Genomic DNA, 22,010 nt, shown 5'->3' with positions numbered 1-22,010 from the left:
TATTTTTCATATATAAAAATTGTAATAAATTGATTTGTACTACTCCGTAAGAACAATGTTCTCGTTTGTACAAGTTTAGTCTTCGCTACAATGTATTTATTTCGACTTGACCTAGTGATAAAATTTGCAAACTTCCAAAAACCGAACTTGCTGTTATAAAAACATAATTTCTTACTTGTAACAGTGGGATATGTTGTTTAGTTAAGATTGCCTACTACTCTCTAATGAAAATACTGTACGTCGGCGTAAGACGTAAAGAGATGAATTTTCGGCGACATTTATTCAACAGCAGCGACGCTCTCACCAATAGATTAAGAAAGGGCCTGCGCGCGGGCTCTCCCCGGCAGGAATTACGGGGTACCTACTAATTCCATGCTCACCGGTTACCGACACGTTTGTCAGCCATGTTTGATAACACCAGACATTGACAGACTGAATGGCATTCTTTCACCGTCGCCTCATCACTGTCATTACATAAAACTATCACAAACACAAAAACATATTTTGAAATTATTATATTTTTAAGACTTACATGGCTGATTCAAAAGTGTTTAATATTTCCAACCTTGAGGAGGAATTATCTGTGAGATCGGAATGCAGCAAAAGTGAAAAGAAAAAAGTTGAGCCTGGAACATCCTTCGAAGTGTTCAGAAACAACACTACAGCGGTGGAAGTCATCGTGAAAGAAGTCCCTCAGAAATCAAAGAAACAACTGCCTGCAGACGACCTCAATCTCAACGATGAGAATCTCAAAATGAAGGCATTGGAGGAAACCAATGAAGTTTTGATGAATAAATTGATCAAATGCAATATCCACTTGAAGAAAACAACAAGTAGATATAATTCTATCTTCGCTGAACTGAAGAAACGAGCAGACACAGCTTATACCCAACAGCTTGATGCGCAAGAGAGATGCCTCAATCTCCAATTTGAAAATGAAAAATTGAAAGTGTTATTGCACGCCAAAACGAATTTGGTAGTGAAGTTGAAACAAGAACTGATCAATCTAAAGAAAGCTATAAAGTTCGTCATAAAAAACATTTCAGTTGTGCCACATGTATCGCAAGTTTCACTCCACTCTGACTCGGAGTATGAGGTTTTTGAGAAAGATTTGACTAAAGATTGTAACATTAAATATCTAGGAAGTTTCTACGACGGTACACTAACGATCAACACCCCTAATTTGTCAAAAATATAAAAGGCTCAACAGATAAAAGACTAAGTTATGTTATGTATTTGTAAATATGTGAGTTGTACTTTGTATTGCTGTCGTATTAATAAATCTTTGACAAATATTGTAAAATGTTTGCCTAATAAACCAGTTTATTTAAACTTTTGAATTTTACGTTAATAAAACTTAGGTATTATAAATTTCTCATACTTTCATGTTCATACTTAGCTAGCAGCGGCCTAGGCCGGGATAACGAGATAAAAATACTCCTATGTGCTATTCTCGGTTACATTCTTCCAGTGTACCGAATTTTACAACTACATTTTCCGTATTGTTATAGCTAGTGGCCCGTCCCGGCTTTGCTCGGGTACACCATCGTACACCTAAACCTTCATCGGGAAACCGTGCGGTAGTTTTTGAATTTATCGCGAACAGACAGACAGATAGACGCGGATATTGTTTTATAATATATGTATTAGGATTATTAGATACTAGAATTTTTAGTGCAAAATTAAACAGATCTTAATGTTATCACTCTGATAGGCCTAGAAATAAATAAATCTAACCGTTGTAACACTGCCGTCACAAATTATTGCAACCAAATCTGTTTTATCCAGAAAATATAAGAGAAATGATTGCTAAATAGCAAACTGCAAATTTACAAAGAAGCCCTGTGAATTTAACGGCTGGGATGCAAGTGGTGCAGCTGCAACCGGGTCACGTCGTGACCGGGTCACGGGGCCGCCGGCCGGTCACTGGGGCTTGGCCCCGCCCGTGCTCTCCGTCGCGCGTCGCCCAGGAGACGGGACGCGCCCGGAGACGGGGAGAGGGAATCCAGATAGAATGCTCGGGTGTCACCTGCATTTTTCACTTAAATTATTTTAAAAATGTAGGGTATTTGACTTTTAAAAAAAATTATAACCAAAAGTCAAACTTAGAACACAGAGCAGAAATTAAATAAAAAGGGAAAGACTACGGCGATAAGTAAAATTGCAGAAAATAATGTAGAATTTGGCGAGAAGGTTTTGGTAAAATAGTAAAGTGTGTATAACGTGGATGTGGTTGGCGGTGTGTGGTTCCGCCCTAGAATAGAACCACTCCATATTCTCCCGTGGATGCAGTACGAGGCGACTAAGGGACACAAAGCCTTAACAACTGATAGGCAACGATAGCATTCTCAAAGAGAGACGCCAGGCAGGTTGTATAATCAAAGCCAAATCTTCCAAATTCAGTGGTATTTTTTTACACTAACCGTGGGATTTGGGGCGTCACAGCTCCGAATGAAACGGGAACACGTGAACAGCTCCGAATGAAACGGGAACAAGTGAAGATGAGAGAGAGAGAGACGAAGTGAGTAAAACTGTGGAGTAAGAAAAAAAACACACCTAACCTAACATATTTATAATTAAAAAATGTGAGCCTAAAATACGTACGGTAAAAACATTAAACAAATCTAAGGTAGAAAGTTTGTGAATAAAAATTTCTGCGCCATCAAAATCACATTGGAACGATGGACAGAAACTTTTATTTTAAAATGCTATTGGATAAACATCAACATCGGAAAATTAAAGGACTATAATATGAAAAATTTGTAGGTTATTGCCGGCATATTAATTAACCTATTACACGGGTCGCAGCCTCGGCATGAGTCGGATTTTATGTTTTTTTTTCTTTTATATGAATTATTCAATACTGCATTAGAAGCAAGTACATTAACATCAAAGGCTTTTCCGAGCTCAATTACAAAATAAAAGTGTTTGGAGTTTGGCCGAAGCGGCAGTAAAGCGACGGAATTGCTTGTTTTACTTTTAACTTTAACGTTACAACTGCCCTAAAATTGTCGTGGTGTTTGAGTATTTGATATTCATATAGCCGCTTTTACCTGCGGTTTGGCCCACGTGAACTTCTAATGGAAAAAGTAATAGTTTCTAGAATGAAAGTAGCTCATGTCCTTTTCCGTAATATTAACTATATTTAAGAGAAATTTCAAGAAGATTTGGTTTAGTAGCATAATGCTGAAGAGATAACTAACTTACTTTTGCATTATAATATCAGTTGAGATTGGGATTGGGTATCATCAGGTAACTAACAAGATCGTTTCCTTACTATTATTTAAAAAACATCAGCCATAAATTTAATCTCCAGTTTTATCCCCTTCCCCTGATTGACATTCAATAAGCGTTAATAGAACGCGGGAAAAAAATCGTTTTTATTCGCTCTCATCATCATCTCAGCTACAAGAAGTTCACTGCTGAAAGTCTTCTACTGCTTCCACATTGACTGAAGCAGCTAGATATATAAAACTATATAGCTTCAGCGTATGGTCAGATCTTTAAAACTATGCAACGGATTATGATGAGGGCTTTTTAATAAACAGTGATTTCTGAGGAAGGTTTAGGTGTATCTACTGCGGCTTTACCCGAGTGAAGCCAGGACGGGCCGCTAGTCAAAGAATATATAGCATATGCATATGCTATGGCCCAGGTTATTCAAGGGCACCGCGCACATTCAATGCCAATTTAATTTTATAAAGAATTCAATGTAAAATATCTAGTACAAAATCGACCTGTGAGAGTTTCAATGTGACCTTACCCTATTAGCCTAAGACCACTAAGACCAATTTCGATAGTGTTCCCCCCCGGTACTCGAACGTGCCAATATTGTAAAAGGCATTACCTATCCTGCCAGATTAGAAAATAAATATTTTACGATGCCAATACTCATATTGATTGAATTATGTGTTATACTCTATTTATGGCTAATGAAAATAACAAATTTTTGTAAATGTGTTTTCGTATCCTAGGAATATGGATTGAGATTACCTTAGTACATAATATACTCGTACTGTAATATAGAGATTTCCCTTTGATAATAAGTGAAGTTAGAAGTAACAGAAAATAATAATAAAATAAGTTTTATCCGATATCCTTATCGTTATTATTATGTGCCTGACCTACATTTCTAATTCTTTTCCTATCATATGAAGCCGTTTGGATGCAAGACCAGCGCTATTGCATTTTTCATCGACACCGAAATGGGCGTCAGGCCCATTGTATGAGCATTATTTACTACTGATGGAGTCCCCATTTCTCCTGAAGCCCTCCGCCGATCCCTCCCGAGTGCCCCCGAGTCCTGACGGCGCTCCCGATCGCCCGACGCCTTCACTCAGTCGCTACACAACCTCCGCCGTTTCTGTCCGCTATTCAACCTCTACTCTGTCACATGTGATCAACTTTTTTAAAATAGTGCAGTGCCAGTTCCATAAATTGGATTCGAACATTTTTTTTTAATATTTTTTAGTGGCGATTTCATAATGGGCTTCCATGTGTTTTCAGTCAGACACCGACACTAGACCTATCAAGGTTTGTATATAGATGTAGGATATAAAGCTGCATTTGATGTGCCGGTTGGACTGTCCATTAAGTGCTTTCATGTAGTGTCGTTTGTTTTTTTATTTTTTAAATAGTTCGCAGAAGTAAATGCAATTTGGGTAATATTGCCTTCTTGTCGCCAAGCGTCGACAGAATGGAATATTTTTTACAGACTGCCAGTAATATCTAAGTATTTACACAGGTTCTGGGGAACACACAACAGTCTATATAGAAAGAGTTTTAAGTTAATTTAATTTACTGTTCTTTAACAATATTCATCATACAAACATTCTCTCGTTCGGCTCTCATGAATTTTTTTTATATAAAAAAGTAATATCGTATATAGTAAGTAGTATAAGACTTTCCCGGATTCAATACAAAATCATTAAAATCGAATTAATATTTTTTTCACATTTGTATTTTTGTGTTATTAATTGCCGACTTGAAACAAAAATGATATTTAAAACTGACGAATATTTTAATAAAATATTGCAAAAATACCGTCATCGGTCATCCATAGAAGTATATTTTCGCAATATACATTTAGGTATTAGAAAATACATCACATTCAAAAATATTAAATATTTGGTAAAAAATATAAAATCAAAATCAAATCAAAATCAAAATTCAGAAATTAGGCCTTCACAGGCACTTTTTCACGTCATAATCTAAATTAAATGATGTTTACCAAAGCTACAAACTACTAGCATTTCGGAACGACCACTGCTGAGAAGAAATGCCGAAAGAAACTCATTCAAACAGTGTTGGTCCCTATTATGCCAGAAGGGCTTACCATTTTTTAAATATAAATTTATGTATAATTTTTTATCAGTAATATAACATGTAAGTACATATATTTGAAGATACATGAATGTAAAGTATATTGCGTACAGTTGCTGCGCGGCAGCTGTCGCCTAGTCGTAGCTTATCATGGTGCTATAGCTGCAGTCGTAGCCATATAGTAGAAAGATCTCGCGTGATTCCAGAATTTCATATCATTTCATATCATTATTATTTGCCAAATTAAATATATGTGTAATATCTCTCTCTCTCATCTGAGCGTTCTTCCTGTTTCATCCTCAGCCATTGAGCCGGTGCCCAGAGGCCACTTTCCTGCTTTTTCGTCTCCAATTCGCACGGTCGTCGGCATCCTTAGTTGTTGACGATATCAAGCCAACATTTGCCCCTTCTAGGCCAGACGGGAGCGGCATAGCTAGACATTTAAAACTACCACCTTGACAAAATAGTTATTTGTTTCTCTAAAGAACTTAGATGACTTTTATTAAAAAGAACAAACCTTACACTTTATATAAACCGATGGATTTGAGTTCAGATACGACACGGAGGCCGTCCCCCGCGGGAACCGACACTGACCGACTCCAATGTCTGTACAAACGAAACCAATTGCCACATAAAAGTGCAATTGTATGGTTCCGTACCTTTAAATGTGAATAATAGAAACTTTGTCGAATATATTATTGTATTTAATTGTGTGGAATTGTGGCTGGTGCGTGCGTGTCACACACACACTCGCACCATGTGCTCAAAGTCTGCTTTAAAAGTAACTTGTGGAATGATATAGGTTTTTCTTAGAGACTACGACATGAAGTACTTCAAAATGGTTTAACCTTTTTTACTGCTTTATTGTATATATTATATATATATTGATTGATTGATATTGATTATCATTTGATTTTGAAGTTTTCGAGAGAGAGAACTGTCGAGCTCACGCGGCAGAAACCCAGGTTAAAAGCTAATTATGTGATGAACAATAATGAATCTATGGAGGATAACTTGTTGGTGAAGAATGTCGATTTTGTAGCCTTTTCCTTTGATCTACTTTTACAATATAAACGGGAAAAGAAGCAGCTGGCACACAAAATGCAGTTATAAATAATTTGCGTAGACATTTCGTAGCTTCGTAGCATTGTCGTAGCACTCGTAGCTATTCGTAGATTTATAGATTATTTTAGACCGCAGAGACCCAAAATAGTTATTGGTTTACTAGATGGCGCCATTTTTTTGCATATGTAAAGTTTGTACATAACTTATTTTTATTTATGATTTATAGAATTTTTGACAACTTAATAAATAAATTTTGAAAAAACTTTTTGACGAAGCATGTTGTGTATCTTTCATGTAAACATTTTGGCAATATACTTTCTGACAAAGAATGTGGCGTATACTTTTGTATTTATAGACAAAGAAAAAACATTTTTAGTTTTCTATAATTGACTATGTTTCCAATAAGAAAAGATTTGTATAAAAATATAAAAAATAAAAATTCATTAAAATGTTTTCTATATTAAAAACGTGCGAAACGGATAAAAAAATGTTGACGCTACTTTTTTTCTTTTTTATTGTGACAGTAATTCGTTTGTGACCTAAGTTATAAGCCAAAAAGACGAATTGAAACATGAAATATTAACGCCAAGCTTATCTTCCAGGGTCGTTCAATCCGCAGGATGTTCTCCTTATGCCGCCGCTATAAAGATGAGCACGGTGAGTGTAGCGATATTATATTATTGTTTGAACGTAAAAGAGATGAATTAATTCGGCCGAATTGGTATGGTTTGATAGTTGATAGGTAGTGCACTGTCTCGATTAGGCAGGGGCGTGAGTTTGATTCCCGCTCGATTTAATATTTTGGATATCTCCATATTATTTAGAAACGGTGGTGGCCCAGTGGGTAAGAACGTTCGCCTGTTATCGAAAGGTCGCAGGTTCGAATCCTACTCATGCCACATGAGTTTGTATACCAATCTGACTCATGCTTCCGGTGAAGGAAAACATCGTGAGGCAACCTGCACATTAAATTGGACAGTTCAGTTCACTAGTGTGTACGCGAATACTTGCCAATAGATGGCGGTAGGTAGTCGTTTCTGAAGTCTTCAAATATCAACTTAAAAACTTACTTCTTCGTCTACTGCGAGATAAGAAAAAATCCCCAGGATCATAGCTAGTTATTCTTCAACGTTTTGTCATATTCCTCGTCGCGGCCCAATGCGACGAGAAGCAGAAATAAACAAAGCCAACTGCCAAACTTCCCGCCAAACAAAGAGCAACTCATAAAATAATTTATTCCAATATTCGCTAATCTAATTTTACTCATTCAGATTTGAGTGCTATGGCTTCCATCAATCGTTACTTGATGAAAAGTCTTTAGTCTTAAGGATGAACCTAAAGACTAAAAGACTTTTCGTAACGAGGTCTCCACGAGGGAGAGAGGGAAAAGGTTTTAAAGTGTTATTTACATATCTCTTTCTTCAACGTTTTCTTGCTAATCGAATCGCCATCAAGATAAAAAAATTACATATAGATTTCTTCAGTCAATTGATCAAGTTAGCTTCTATGAACTTTATGCGGTAATAATAATAACGGCCCACTGTTGTGCGTTTATGTACTGTTGACTGTACAGGCTGTGTGTGTGTAGGTTATCCTTCTTCTCATTTCAGAGTGTGTTATTGCTAACACTGGTTGTCAGATTTAATTCAAGTCGCTTAAAGGCATCTGACTTGACTTTTACGACTTCTTGCCGACATATAATGGCAATTTTATGTATCCAAACTAGATTCAGAGATTCTACTCGTAAAACTACACGACGGGATTCAGCCAACATGAGATTGAATTCCGCGGGAAGCATTATTTGTTTTGTTATTCTTAATCGTAATGGAAGGAGGTGTTTGCCCAGCACTGGGACATTTGACGGCTCGTAATAAGTAATAACTAATAATAATAATTCCTAATAAAAATAGATACATACAAGTTTGTTAGACAAATTAAAAAAGCCCCGACGTTCAATATTCATTTCGCTACAACTTTTGAACGGGTGAACCGATTTTGATCAAACATATCTAAGAACCACAGCATAAAAATTAGCTATCAAATAAAAAAAAACAGCATCCCAATCGGTTCACCGTTGATAAGCTACGGTGCCACGTACACAAACAGACAGACACACTTAGCGGTCAAACTTATAACACCCCTCTTTTTGCGTCGGGGGTTAAAAATGAGTCGGCTTGCAACGGACAATACCACACGCTCTAGGCGAAAGAAATTAAATTTCAAAATTTTAGGTCCATATTTACTCTTTCTCATCGTTTTTCCATTTCCATCACCAGACCCGGAGTCCGCGTTATCACACCTCGGTGGCGCAGTGGTAAAGTGCTTGCCTTTGAACCGAGAGGTCCCGGGTTCGTTCCCCGGTCGGGTCGATGATGTAAACTGATCTTTTTCTGATTGTCACGGGTCTTGGATGTTTATCCTATATATGTATATATGTCGTTAGTAACCCATTACAACAATCACAATCTGTGTGATTTGTCTTAATAAATATATTTATTTATTTATATACCGTAGAAAAGACTTGTTAACAAACTATCCAATCATATCTGCCCGCTTCTCTTATCTTCAAAGATCTTTAGAGTCCGTACCTAAAGCTTGCCATCATAACTTCGATAATAGGTTTTCACAAAATAACTAGTTAAAGTACATAAGCGACAACACTTATCGGTGACGAGGGTGTTATTATATAAAATTCCTGGCTGCGAAGTGTAGACAAAATAACATGAATTGCATGAGTGTTGCATATCTTGCGTGGGTTCCGTATATAAAATAAATCCTGATAATCAGAAATCTATAGACACATATTTATATTTGTGTAAGTATGTTACGTTGAGTTAGTATCTTGTAGTACCAATCTCGAACTGCTTAACTATATAATAGATTTCGCAAAATGGAATTGTAAACATGGTATAATCATTACACACAACCAAACTTTTGTATTTTTTAAATATTGGTACAACTTTGCCACATTTTTATTGTCGTTATGCATTGTCATCCAAACTAAATGTGTAAGTAACGTTTCAGCTCTATCGGTAGAAGATATTTGCTTCAAAGTTGAGTTACAAGATTACTCAAACAAACTGATATCTGACACTGATTGCATGAAAGTGACGCATTGCATTACAAGTACAATGAACGCTGAGAATACGATACCGTTTCAGGCAAGTGACGAACGAAGTGTAGGCTTCGTAATAAGGGTTTTGTAGTCGCTCTTCAGATAAGGAACCCTAAAAATGTGTTAAACTCTGAAAACGTGAAGAGGTTTTATTTTATTTTAGCGGCCCCGACCCAACAACGGTTCAAGTTTTGATTAATTAAGTTGCTAATGCATACCGGCCGTAATGAAGTTGACGGTTTATGAAACGGTCGGTATTTTATCTCGTTCATAAAATTTTAATTTCCAACCAATGAGGTAAAACTGTCGGCACTGTGTTCAGTTTAAATTAACATGATGGGATAAAAATCGCCACAAAGGCTGTTGAAGGAAGGGAGACAGCGAAATAAAATAATTACTTGTAATATATTTCAAGATACATATTTCTTTTATCTATGGATACATTCCTGTTTTATTCCTCCAAAATATCGCGGCGTTGTGCAAAAAAAAAAACCCGAGAGATTCCGAATTTAAACTTTCATTCAGCGGCTGAATGGCTGAGGCGCCTCGGTCTGTTATCACCTCTGCTAAATTAAAAAGTTAATATTTAAAATATAGCTCGCACCTTCCTCGGGAGACTTTTAAAGCCGCAAAGAATGTTCAAAAACTTCGGTGCATTCAGTTGGTTTTCAAGAACCTTAAATTATAATTAGTTTTTATGAGTATTTAATATATAGTACGGACACAAATTTATAAAACTTAGTATTCGTAATTGACAATTCAATTTCTTAATGTATTATCAAACGTAACCATATTTGTGTTGAAATTAACAAAAAATATACATTTCCCATAACAATAATTACATACCTATATGTATATGCCTATTATTTTCTTATGTCCTTACATTATGTCTGTTATGAAGTAAAATATTTAATAATTCGTACAAATGACCAATTTTCAATTGAAATTTGAAAATACAGTTCCAGGGATTTTAATCTGTGTTTAATTGCATATTTTGAATGCAAAATACAATTATGCGATTTTATCAAATAAAAACAGAAGTTATTTTGATTGTAGAAACGCGCTGTATACCTATATATATAAAAAAAAAAACAAATTTGAAATCATTCGATTGGTCACGTCCCGTTCGTGTCGTACAGCGTTCACCTACTAGGTATATGTCTGATCACGTGACGTGCAAACAAATGTTTTCTCTGGGATTATAATGAATTCCGAGAACAACTTCATAAAGCATCAAAAGACGCCCAAATTCCCAATCTTTGAAGTTACTTTGTTATTGTAATTTTAAATATTAAATTCCATTTGAAGATCTTTTTCCTTTCCTCAAAAGTTGTGAATATAATTCCATCACGAAGTTTAGTAAACGGGATCCGTTTTGCTGAAAGAAATCATAAATAAAACGAGATTATACGATATATACCCACTTAATTTAAGAGAAAGAAAGACCTTTTAAAAGAATGTGCATTTTGAAGGAAATAAAATTCAAGTTTGAAAAATTGGTACCTAGCCTAGTTACATTATCTTAGCAGGTTTCTAATTAGATGTAAAAAATACTCAAAATGCATTTAGGTAACGAAATACACAAACAAATATTAAAGTGTACTACTATAATACTTAGTTGTAATGAAAGTATTGGGAACATTTCTTATTTACTGTAACTGAGAGTGAACTAAATATGTGTGAATAAAGAACAAGAGCTCCAACACCTTGAACCTTATGGATTGACTATTTCTGTGATAAAGAAAATATTATTTCCACCTCTTTTGTTTGAGGTCTTCGTGCCAAGACTACAGGCGATTCAGTGGGCTGTTTACGATCGCAAAAGTTCGTAAATGTATTAGTGTGTCGTCGACGCAGAGGTCAAGTATTGTTTTATTATCCGCCTGGCCTTGTATAACGCTGTTCATGTCTTACGCATGCCTTACAAGCACTAAGGAGATCACAGACAGATATTTCATAAACTTGTAATTCGTGTAGATTCAGATTCAGATTCATTTATTGCAATGTCACAAGTGGAAATGTTAGGTGTTACATAGATAATAAGTAAGTACAGGTGACGCCCTGCAAGGGCACAGCAAACATTGGGGCAGCTAGATGCCATTTACTTAAATATTTAACATTGTTAATTGTCATGCATTAAATGATTAAAATTATTAAATTATTAAAAATGATTAAAATTAATAAAGTGATTAAAATTAATAAAATGAAGGGGAGTCGAAGGTATCACTGATCGATTTGATCTTCAAAGAACTCTGCGATACTGTAATAGCATTTATCCAAAAGAAAAACCTTGAGATGGTTAGTAAATATGTGTGGTTTTTTAATATTTTTTATTTCATTTGGAATGTGGTTAAATATTTTTATTGCCATATGATGAGGACTAGATCCAATTAATGCCATATTAGTAAGTGGAATTAATAATTTATTTAAATACCGATTGTTTCTTCTGTTGTGATTATCCCTATTAGTATATAATTCACTGTGTTTCCGTACAAATTTGCAGATTTCTAAAATGTAAATAGATGTCAGCGTTAATATTTTATGTTTTTTAAAGTATGGCCGGCAAGATGTCATTTCGTCTATATTTGTAAGAATTCGTATACATTTTTTTTGCAAAACAAATATGTCATTTATGTCACAGCAGTTTCCCCACATGACTATCCCATATGACAATCTTGATTGCGCGTATGCATAGTATGCTGCAAGCGAAGTCTTAAAGTCGGTTACACGTTTTAAGTGGTTTAATGCATATATAAAAGATGATAACTTATTTTTTAATGTTCTTATATGGGGTTTCCAAGTCATATTAGTGTCTAAATCTATTCCTAGTAGTGTAGCTATGTCAACAAATTTTAATTTAGAATTATTAAATTCATATGTCATTTTTAACGCAGTTTTTTGTGAAGGTTTGAATTGTATTATTTTTGTTTTATTTAAATTTACTTCAAGATTATGATTATTTAGCCAATTTGTAATGTCAGTTAGAGTTGTATTCAAATTATTTTCTAGTTCTGCCGTATTTGAACAAGATAGCAAAACAGAGACGTCATCTGCAAAAAGAATACATTCGTTTTTGATGTTTTTAGGGAGGTCGTTTATATAGATTAGAAACAACAAGCAGCCCAGCACACTACCCTGTGGGATAGAGCTTGTACACAACTTGTTGTACACAACTTGTCCTTGTCCCTTGCTGCATAGGGGTTGTAATGCTTGTAAAATTGGGCAAAGCAATTTAGCTAAAATAGAGAAAGTCGCACACGAAACAAATATAATTTAAAAAATACTTTAAATTAAAATAATTTTGTTAAGTTACTTTTTTAGTTTTTTTGACAAAGACATATTTAAAAATGACTAAAATTACCATCAGACTAGCTTATAAATATTTTTTTTTTCAAATTTTCATTTTTAATCAATCCAAGCACTGCTATTTGAAAGTTTCTCGTTTGACGAGAGTGATCGAAATTTTTCAAGATCACATTTTAGGTAAGTAACGTTCCACGTCAAGTTAAGACCTGTGTCTAATTTATTCATAACCTCATATCCACCTGTCACCTTGCAATTAACTAGCTAACAAGCCCGATACGAATCAGCTGAGTTTACTGAGAACCTCCTCTATACAAGGCGCCTGGAGTGCGGGGGACGGAGGTGCAACGCAGGCCATTCATAAAACTAAGCCCGATCGATAGGTACAAGACCTCTCTACCGTCACCCGTAATTACACTTTCATAGCTCGAAGAGTCCATTGCTCGCTCGCTTTATTGTTTTTCCGCGCAACTTCGTACCCAAAGAGCATTGGAATCGCGACGTGGAGAAGTTTTGAGTAAACTGAAAGCTATTGTTTTAGGTGAATACAAATATTTTTTTTGGGTGTGAAAGGAATTTCTAATTTAGATCAGATTAGGCACTTTGTATGCAGTGAATGAACTAAATTTAGAAGATTGTTTTTTGCAAAATAGCTTGAAAGCTGATAAAGTATAGACGAGACGATACAGACGACCTAGTTTTAATCGATAAAATGATCTAAGTAATTATATCGTTCTGTTAAATAAAGATTACTTGCCATTGGGCCGTAGTTCGTTGTAGAAGTCACGCTTCTTGTAGCATGAGGCTGCTTCGATACTATGCTTTCATTTCTCTTCTCTTATCTGAGCGTTTCTTCGGTTCTTCATCAGCCGTTAAGCGTTGTAGCCCAGGCTTCGCTTTCCTATTTTTTTTTACCTCAAATATTTCAAGATTGTTAAATTATTAATTTATATTTTGTCATATTTCGTAATCTGCAGCTCGCTGGTATTCGACGCGGTCTGAAGATAAAAATCTTAATTAATGTAAGAGGGAAAAATGCTTTCATTATTTTTTCCATCAAGCTGGCTCTCAGCGGCTATGAGTAACGGAATTAAACTAAATGATTATTCCGCTCTTGTCCTCCATCTTGTAGCCGTATTTATTATACATAGAAATATAAATAATTTATTTGAAGCATAAAACAGCAATGGCATAACAATAACATACATTTCACAATATAAACCTGTGTTTTGATACCTATGTGCACTTAGCTTAAGTGGTTACTCATGATATTAAATAATCTATACTATTATTATAAAGAGGTAAGCGTTTGTGAGTTTGTATGTCTGAGACGGGTAATCTCCGAAACTACCGAACCGATTTAAAAAATTCTTTCACCATTAGAAAGGTACACTATCCAAGATTAAGCTATAGGCTTTATTCCCTCCGGAGCGAAGCCCCGGGCAACATATAGTACTTAATATTGCTGTAAGTAAAGCTTAACTTAAATAGGTAAACTAAAAATTTCAAATTATCTGCAAGATCCGAAGCGCAAAGTTTGTTAAGTATAGCGGGCACTGAAGCAAGGGTAGGTGCTGTGCTCGTTTCGGCAGCTCGCTGCCGAAACGAGAACTGGACAATTTTTATTTTCCAGACAGGTCCAGAGTATGTACCTTTTTTAGGTATTCATATTCTCTCTTTCAACCGAGCTTTTTCCCCGGTTCTTCCTACGCTATAAGATGTTGGAGCCAAAGGGCATTCAAACTTTAACGTTGGTTATCAGTCTTTGGCATGTTTTGTTTTCAGACCATTATGGCACGCATATCGTCCTCGATGAAGTCAGCACACAGCAATTGACATCTTTGGATAAAAGGCTGCGGTGAAGTTTGTTGCGCCGCGTCTCCTTCATCTGCTTTGGAATTAGACTTAGTTTTGAGTATTTTTTGACGTCAATAGTGATGTATATACATACTAAGTAAATTGAATTTTCTTAGCTCATCAATTCCAGTACAGAAGATATTTATCAAAGGTTCACTGACCCGTGTGGCATCGCTTATTAATTTACATTTGGAGAATAATTAATGCATGCCGAGTTGGCCAATTAAAATGTATTAGGGCCTGCGGGATTGGGGAAATTTACTGATCATGTCGCGGGTATTGAACATTTTCATAAGAAGCGTAAGAGATGACCCAAGTAGTAATTATTTTTGCCTAAACGCATAAAACTAAAATTAAATACCTATATCGAGGCCACTTTTATAATTTAATAAATAAATATATTAGGGCAAATTACACAGATTGAATTAGCCCCAAAGTAAGTTCGAGACTTGTGTCATATGGGATACTAACTCAACGGTACTATATTTTATAACAAAACATATATAGATAAACATCGAAGAACGGGGCCAATCAGAAAAAGATCGTTTTCCATCATGACCCGACCGGGGATCGAACCCGGGACCTCTCGGTTCAGAGGCAAGCATTTTACCACTACGCCACCGAGTCGTCAATAAAAATATCACATACATACATACAGGTATACATAACAATAGGTAACTATCTGTATAACTACGCAACTGCGTAAACTGATTTGTGTGTTTTCGTGATTAAATGTTTTGTTTTAGTACTAGAGATTTGGCTCGGCTTCGCACGTGGCATTACTCGTATGTACGTATAAACCTTCGGGAATCAATTGTTTAAATAACACCGCGCAGTGGATTTTGATGCAGTTATCACAACTGCAACAAAATCCATTGCGCTGTTTAAAAGAAGAAAGCTTAGAAACATATAGACAGCGGATGGCAACTTTGTTTAATATGTAATAATGATTAGGTTAGCAAGATGGACAGTCATAGTGACAAAGTAAATCCTTGCAAAAAGTCAGGACAAGCGAAATTATAGCTAATTTTCAATACACGCCCCGACCCGGACACTCGACGCCGAAACTCGAAGTCATCAAGCTCATTTATCTTGGGGAAGCCGATCATAAGGCGAGGGGACACCGGCATTCCAAGACCATTAATAAATTTAAATTGATTTATAGCGTAAATAAATGAAAAAAAAAAACAGTTTAATCAACGAAACTACAAGTTTAGAGTTTTAGTTTCTTTTTTAAGCCCTGACGCAAAAAGAGGGATGTTATAAACTTTACCGCTATGTGTGTCTGTCTGTAGCTCAGCAATGGGTGAACCGATTTGGATGCGGAATTATTTATTTTATAGCTAATTTTTATGCGGTGGTTCTTAGATATGTTTGATCGAAATCGGTTCAGCCGTTCAAAAGTTGTAGCGAAATGAATATTTCAAGTCGAGGGATTTTTAATTTGTCTAACAAATAAACTTTTGGTATAGTGGGCAAACGAGCAACTAGGTGCCCGATGGTAAGCAAACACTGGAGCCTATCGACATCAGCGACCCGATACGAGTCGCCGATTTGGTTGCCGACTTTTTAATAAAGCAACAGATACTTTCTTGAAGGCCCCAATGTCAAACTTACTTCCTTTACATAATACTAGCATTTTGCCCGCGGCTTCGGCTTCTGCGTAAATTTTCCACGGGAACACTTATTTTTTCGGGATAAAAGGTACCCTATGTCCTTCTCCACACTTCAATCTATATGTATGTAAAATTTTAAGAAGATTGCTCGAGTAAATAGACCGTGAAGAGGTAACAAACAAACTTACTTTCGCATTATGTTACTTAGGATTAGGATTAGCGTTCACAGACTAACACTTTAAAACAAATAGGTTATAAAATTTGTCAAGAAAAAATGCCTGTGAATGTCAGTTTCTGAATAAATGATTTGGTTTTGATATTGACAGAGAGTTTGGTAAAAAATTACGTCACTTAATATCCGTAAACGGGCAGAAATCACAACATAACAAACAGAACAATCGTATTTTCGCCCATAAACCCCGGCTGCGGCGCTAAGAGTCCTTCAGAAGTATTTCCATAACAAAGACGGGGAAAGCTATCAGCAGCAGCCGACTTCGCGAGGGAACTTTTTGTTTACTCTTAAAGGATTTATGATCGCATTAGATCAGTTCCGATCGTGGAGATGGAGATATTAATAGAATAGTAACTTTTGCTCGCGACTAAGCCCGTGTGAATTTTTCACGGCCATATTTTTTGGGATGTAACAATATCAATAAAATTCGTTGAATAGATAAAGCGTGAAGAGCACAGATTATACAATACTTCTTAGTAGTAGAGAAAAGATTTCCACACGGAATCACTGATTCGAGAATATGAGTGTTAATAGTCAGTAATCACTGAGGACAGTGTGAAGTGGAGAAGAAAAAGAAGGAGAACCCTGGACTTGCCACGCTATATGTCTGTGAGAGAGAGATAGTGAGAAAAGAAAGATCCTGGAATTTTGACATTATAGTTCAAGGATTTTTAAAATATCTGATTGAGTATCTAGACAATCTCGTAGTCCACTCGTTCGCTATCTTGAGTTGTTGAGTTCAATTCTCAGTACGGACAAATATCTGAAGATTATAATTATTATAATAAATTATATATATATATATATATATATTATAGACAGAAATATGTTTACTTGTAATCACAGATACATTGTCTACGGTTCTGGGTGTGTTCTGTGTGCCTGTTTCTGTATTTTTGTCTGTCGGACCCGTGTTATTTATTATTTAATACTTTATTTTACAAATTTACATTTTAAATGTGTATAAATGCTGGACTTGACGCCATATGATATTCTCTGCCAGTCAAATACAAAACCATCCTACTAATTCTATCCTACTAATAGAATAAATGCGAAAGTTTGTGAGGATTTGCTACCTCTTTCACGCAAAATCTACCGGACATGAAATTTGGTACCTGGAATAACCTATAAGGTACTTTTTATACCAAACTTCCCATGGTAGCGAAGCCCCGCGGCGCAGCTAGTTATCTTATATTTTTATTAAAGTATTGTCTTGCAAGCTGGAATGTAAAACCACTGCTTATAAGAATCGCCGAAAGAAACTCATCCAAGAAACAGTATCCAAAGAGACCACGTTACAAATAAACAAGTCATTAAACAAACAAGCGAAAACATTATATTTTTATTTATTTGTCGATGGATAGCGTGCAGTCGAAATAAATGCGAGACAGAGCGTAAAAATATATTTACAACCGATTGGTTGTAAATATATTTTTACTCAGAATTCCCCAGTCGAACGGTTGTTTATCTAAAGGGAATCTATAATAATAGTAAAAGAGTTGTTTGTATCAAAAATATGATCTCAATAACTATCACTATCCGTGGGATTTAATATATATATCTAGTCCATAGACTGTCCAGTTCCTTTAGCTTCGTGGCAGAGTAGCAAATTAAAATAGTTTTTGATGTAATTATTTGAGTATCCCATAGCCACAAGGCACAGTAGCAATTTATAATAAAATTTTCAATATTTCGCACATGGATTGACGGGCAAACATACGCAGAAATGCACAGCTTGTAGCTAAAAATTACGTGATATCGGCAATTCATTACCATTACCACTATATTTCAAGCTTAAAAACTGAATTTTCATTTTTTTTTTCAATGCCCTTCCGAAAGATCATCAATTTTCAATCTGGAAGCTCTCGGCAGCCCACCTGGCAGAGTCAATAAGCATTAACATAAATCCAATAACGCCTCGTGGCTCCGCCTGGACTTATGAAATTGTGGAAAACTAACGGAGATACCCGTGGAAAGTTTCCGACTAAAAAGATTCCTTTGATGTAGAAAGAGGTTTTTACGACTGTCCAATAAAAAGTTATGATTTCAGAGTTCATGGATTATGCAATATGCATGTATGCAGATACCAATTATGTGAGTTTCTTTATTTCACACAAATTCCCAAATATTGTGGAAGATGAGATGTGAGGTACCTATTCTGATTCCTTACTTTACTCGGGTATGACACAAGAGTGGGAACGAGAACGGGAACATACCTACCTAAATTTTTTTTTTGGGAACGTTTCGTGCGTTTTGCCTTTAGGAATTCGTCAGCTCTCTTCTAGCACATGAAACATGAGACTAGCCAACAACTTCGAAATGGTGTTCCTTGAATATTTAATTATATTAATTATACAGTTTTATTAAGTGGTAAATATTTATAAATTATTATTTATATATACTATTTATAAATATAAAAAAATATATTGTAAGAAATCGCTGAATCGCTTCCGATTGAGAAAACGTTCAAAATTACATCAATATTATTTATAGTAGGTATCTAAGGTGTGACGGTGACAAGGGCGGCACGTTGTGTAAGAATGAGAGGAGTGTATCCGAGAAATCTCTGATATAATATCGTCACAAAGGTTGGTTATTCGATATCAAAATTGGTTTTCTTCGGTGTTCTGGTGTAATCTGTACGTTTAGGGGCTTTTACCTTCGAATTTTGCAGAAATTAGTGATTGTAAACCTTTAATGGCTGGTTACACGAGTTTGCATATGCTTGGTTTCTAAGTGTGGGTTGTACCAATCAACTCTGACGTTAACTTTAACCTGTGCGCCCAGTGCTTCTTTGCTATATTTAAATCTCACCCTCGCTTCAATCCGTAGTGAGACATTGACGCAACGACAACCATACCGCAATGTCATTGTTTCGCTGCGTCTCACTTCGAATCGACTCGAGTGAGAAGTGATTATAAACCCGGATTTCGCCGAACTTTGTGTTGTAGGTTAGAGTTACCGTCAATGCTAACTGCAACAAATTAGATAGCAAGCAAGTTAAGTCGAATATCACAACACTGGATTTTGCTCGCGACGTGCTTAAAAGTTTTGTTGTTTTACTTTCATTTCCCGTGAAAATTATAGGCTCCGGTGACCATTTCCCATCATGTTAGTCGCAAGTCTGTTTGCTTGCCTCGTAGTACACATAAAACTTGCTTGAATAACTTTGAAAGGCCGAAAATTTGTCGCATTAATGTCGATATTTGTCGCATTAATGTCGATATTTGTCGCATTAATGTCGAAATTTGTCGCATTAATGTCGAAATTTGTCGCATTAATATCGAAATTTGTCGGATTAATGTCGAAATTTGTCGCATTAATGTCGAAATTTGTCGCATTAATGTCGAAATTTGTCGCATTAATGTCGAAATTTGTCGCATAAACCGGCACAACAATGCCAGAATTACTGATCTCGAAATAAAATTATCTTCGACAATAAGGGCTGATTAGCATCATGGCGTTGATTGGCCATTCCCCCTCCCTGCCCCCCCTCGCTAAGGGCCAAACCAGATGCTAGTGTTGTTTCCGTAAGGCGACTTGAGGAATGAAACCAGCACTCTAGTTGATTACTTATTTATCAGCTAGTGTGTTAAATGGAGTGGATGAAGCGGTGGCGCTCTAGTGGTTAGATGACCTGGGGTTTACCATGAAACATACAAGTAGCATGTCATGGCGCCCGCACGTTCTCTCTTTTGCACACGATATTGAATAAAGAGACGGCGTGTGGACGTTAATAACGTGATACGTGTTTGCATATTTCGTGATAGGCCTTCTGTGATTAAAACGTCCCAGGTTCAAATACTGCCCGTGTCGCGTTTTGTACAGCAATTTTCTTCTGAAAAAATGCTCTTCAAAAACATACGCCACGTTAATTTTGGCTACGTGTTTGACCAGCCTAATCTTTTCATTATGCAATTCATTCATATATTTTAATAGGTTCTATTTAGAAAGAAAATTCGTCTCAAGCCAGAAGAATCAAGGTGTAGTACCTAGTTTTAGCCCTGAAGATTTTAATTTATTATATAAGCCTAGTTATTACATGCGTCTTCGCCTGTCCCAGAAACATTTTTTTCCTGAAACTTTTCTTCGTGCTCTTAACTAAAATTTGACGTAACTACAAATCGTATCGTTTGTATTTCTCTAATTAGGAACTTTTACAATTTCAAATGTAAATGAAAAAGTACTTTGGTTTTTGAGGTAATTAAAGTAATTAACAGAAACTAATCTACCTTTGTATAATATAGTAACTGAATAAGTGTGCTTACTTACGTAAAAACTAAAAAAAAATCAGGTTGCACTCCGGGAATGCTGGCAGAAGTGAAAACTTTGATATTATCGTTGTGCATTTTTGACGTCTTACGAATTTTCTATCGACACATGACCTGTACGTGTACGTGTCCTGACACGAGTTTAACATTTTTTATCCGTCACAAAAAGTGCACAACGCCGCTAAAGAAGTTTTCACTTCAAAAGTATGCTCATCCAAACTCACTCTATCGAAACACTGCGTGAAGGTTCCCATGTTTATCGCAATTCCGATCACGAACGCATTTTTGTCCAAATTTTCCTGTTTATCGCCAAAATAACATTTGTTACGGTCTGTTTTCAACGTACTCTGCTTGGATTCACTCCTCTAAATCACATACACATGTATCTAAAACACATAAATCTACAGATAATAATTTATATTGTCAGTAGTTTATAGCTTTCGAAAAATTACCGTATGATATGAAATTTGACGTGAAAAATAGAGACTGAGAAGGTCTAATTTCTGATTTGAATTTATTTATTTAATAATTAATAATATACAAAACAGATTGCATTCTTAAAATCTAGGTTATGGAGCTGATATGTTCTAAATTGTAATCCTAAACTATGTACACCAATGCTTTTAAAATTAATAATAACTTTATTCACCAAAGAATATAAATGTGTACAATAGTGGACAGGATCATTTTAGAAGGTAGATTTACAATTTATAAGTTAGTTGGATTGTGGACTCTGCACTAAGCGATGCATGTATCGCAGCGTCCAGAACGTTTTACAATTTACATTACGATTTTTACATGTTCATCGTATCGAAATAAACACAATTTGAAGTAACAGAAGAAATAAATACTAAACATACTCGTGATTTGGTTAATACAAAATATTTTCAAATGCTTAATAAATTAAATTAAACTAAACTAAACACTGTATTAACAAAGACTAGATGCAATGTAATCTAGATATGGTAATTAAGACTAAACTAGACAATTACGAGATCCAGAGTTTCTTTTAATTGACAAACGATCATGTGACCAATTGATTCCTAGTTCTATATTCTCTACAAAATAACATTCTAATTTCAAATAAAGGCGAAATTAGCTAGAAAAGTGTTACGTCTACTAACATTTAATCCATAAATCTAAAAATATCTTGGCGAAAAATACATGGATTGTACGAGTTATTATAATGAGCAGTGTTACTAGCAGTTTATGAGAACAAAGCAAGAGCA

At 35.5% G+C, this 22,010-nt stretch overlaps 2 protein-coding genes across 3 annotated transcripts in view; both read left to right on the top strand.

Annotated features, from left to right (window-relative positions):
• The first annotated feature begins 457 nt into the window (after window positions 1-457).
• Window positions 458-1,316, top strand: LOC128677062 (uncharacterized). The gene has a single exon (XM_053757636.1). The coding sequence runs from the start codon at window positions 533-535 to the stop codon at window positions 1,196-1,198; it is 666 nt and encodes a 221-aa protein (XP_053613611.1). The 5' UTR covers window positions 458-532; the 3' UTR covers window positions 1,199-1,316.
• A 3,037-nt stretch (window positions 1,317-4,353) lies between these two features.
• Window positions 4,354-22,010, top strand: part of LOC128677115 (uncharacterized protein) — a 53,724-nt gene continuing 36,067 nt past the window's right edge. For both annotated transcript variants that reach the window (XM_053757740.1, XM_053757739.1), the window contains exons 1-2: window positions 4,354-4,533; window positions 6,990-7,044. In XM_053757740.1, coding sequence (XP_053613715.1) covers window positions 4,495-4,533; window positions 6,990-7,044 — 94 coding nt within the window. In that variant the 5' untranslated portion in view covers window positions 4,354-4,494. The remainder of the gene's footprint in view (window positions 4,534-6,989; window positions 7,045-22,010) is intronic.

This window comes from Plodia interpunctella, chromosome 17 (genome assembly GCF_027563975.2).
Source record: "Plodia interpunctella isolate USDA-ARS_2022_Savannah chromosome 17, ilPloInte3.2, whole genome shotgun sequence".
Taxonomy (NCBI): domain Eukaryota; kingdom Metazoa; phylum Arthropoda; class Insecta; order Lepidoptera; family Pyralidae; genus Plodia; species Plodia interpunctella.
The sequence above is the reverse complement of the archived record's forward strand: the minus strand, read 5'-3'. Positions and strand labels throughout refer to the sequence as shown.

Excerpts from the sequence above, each read along its gene's own strand:
- LOC128677062 (XM_053757636.1), top strand. The coding sequence starts at position 533 with ATGGCTGATTCAAAAGTGTTTAATATTTCCAACCTTGAGGAGGAATTA.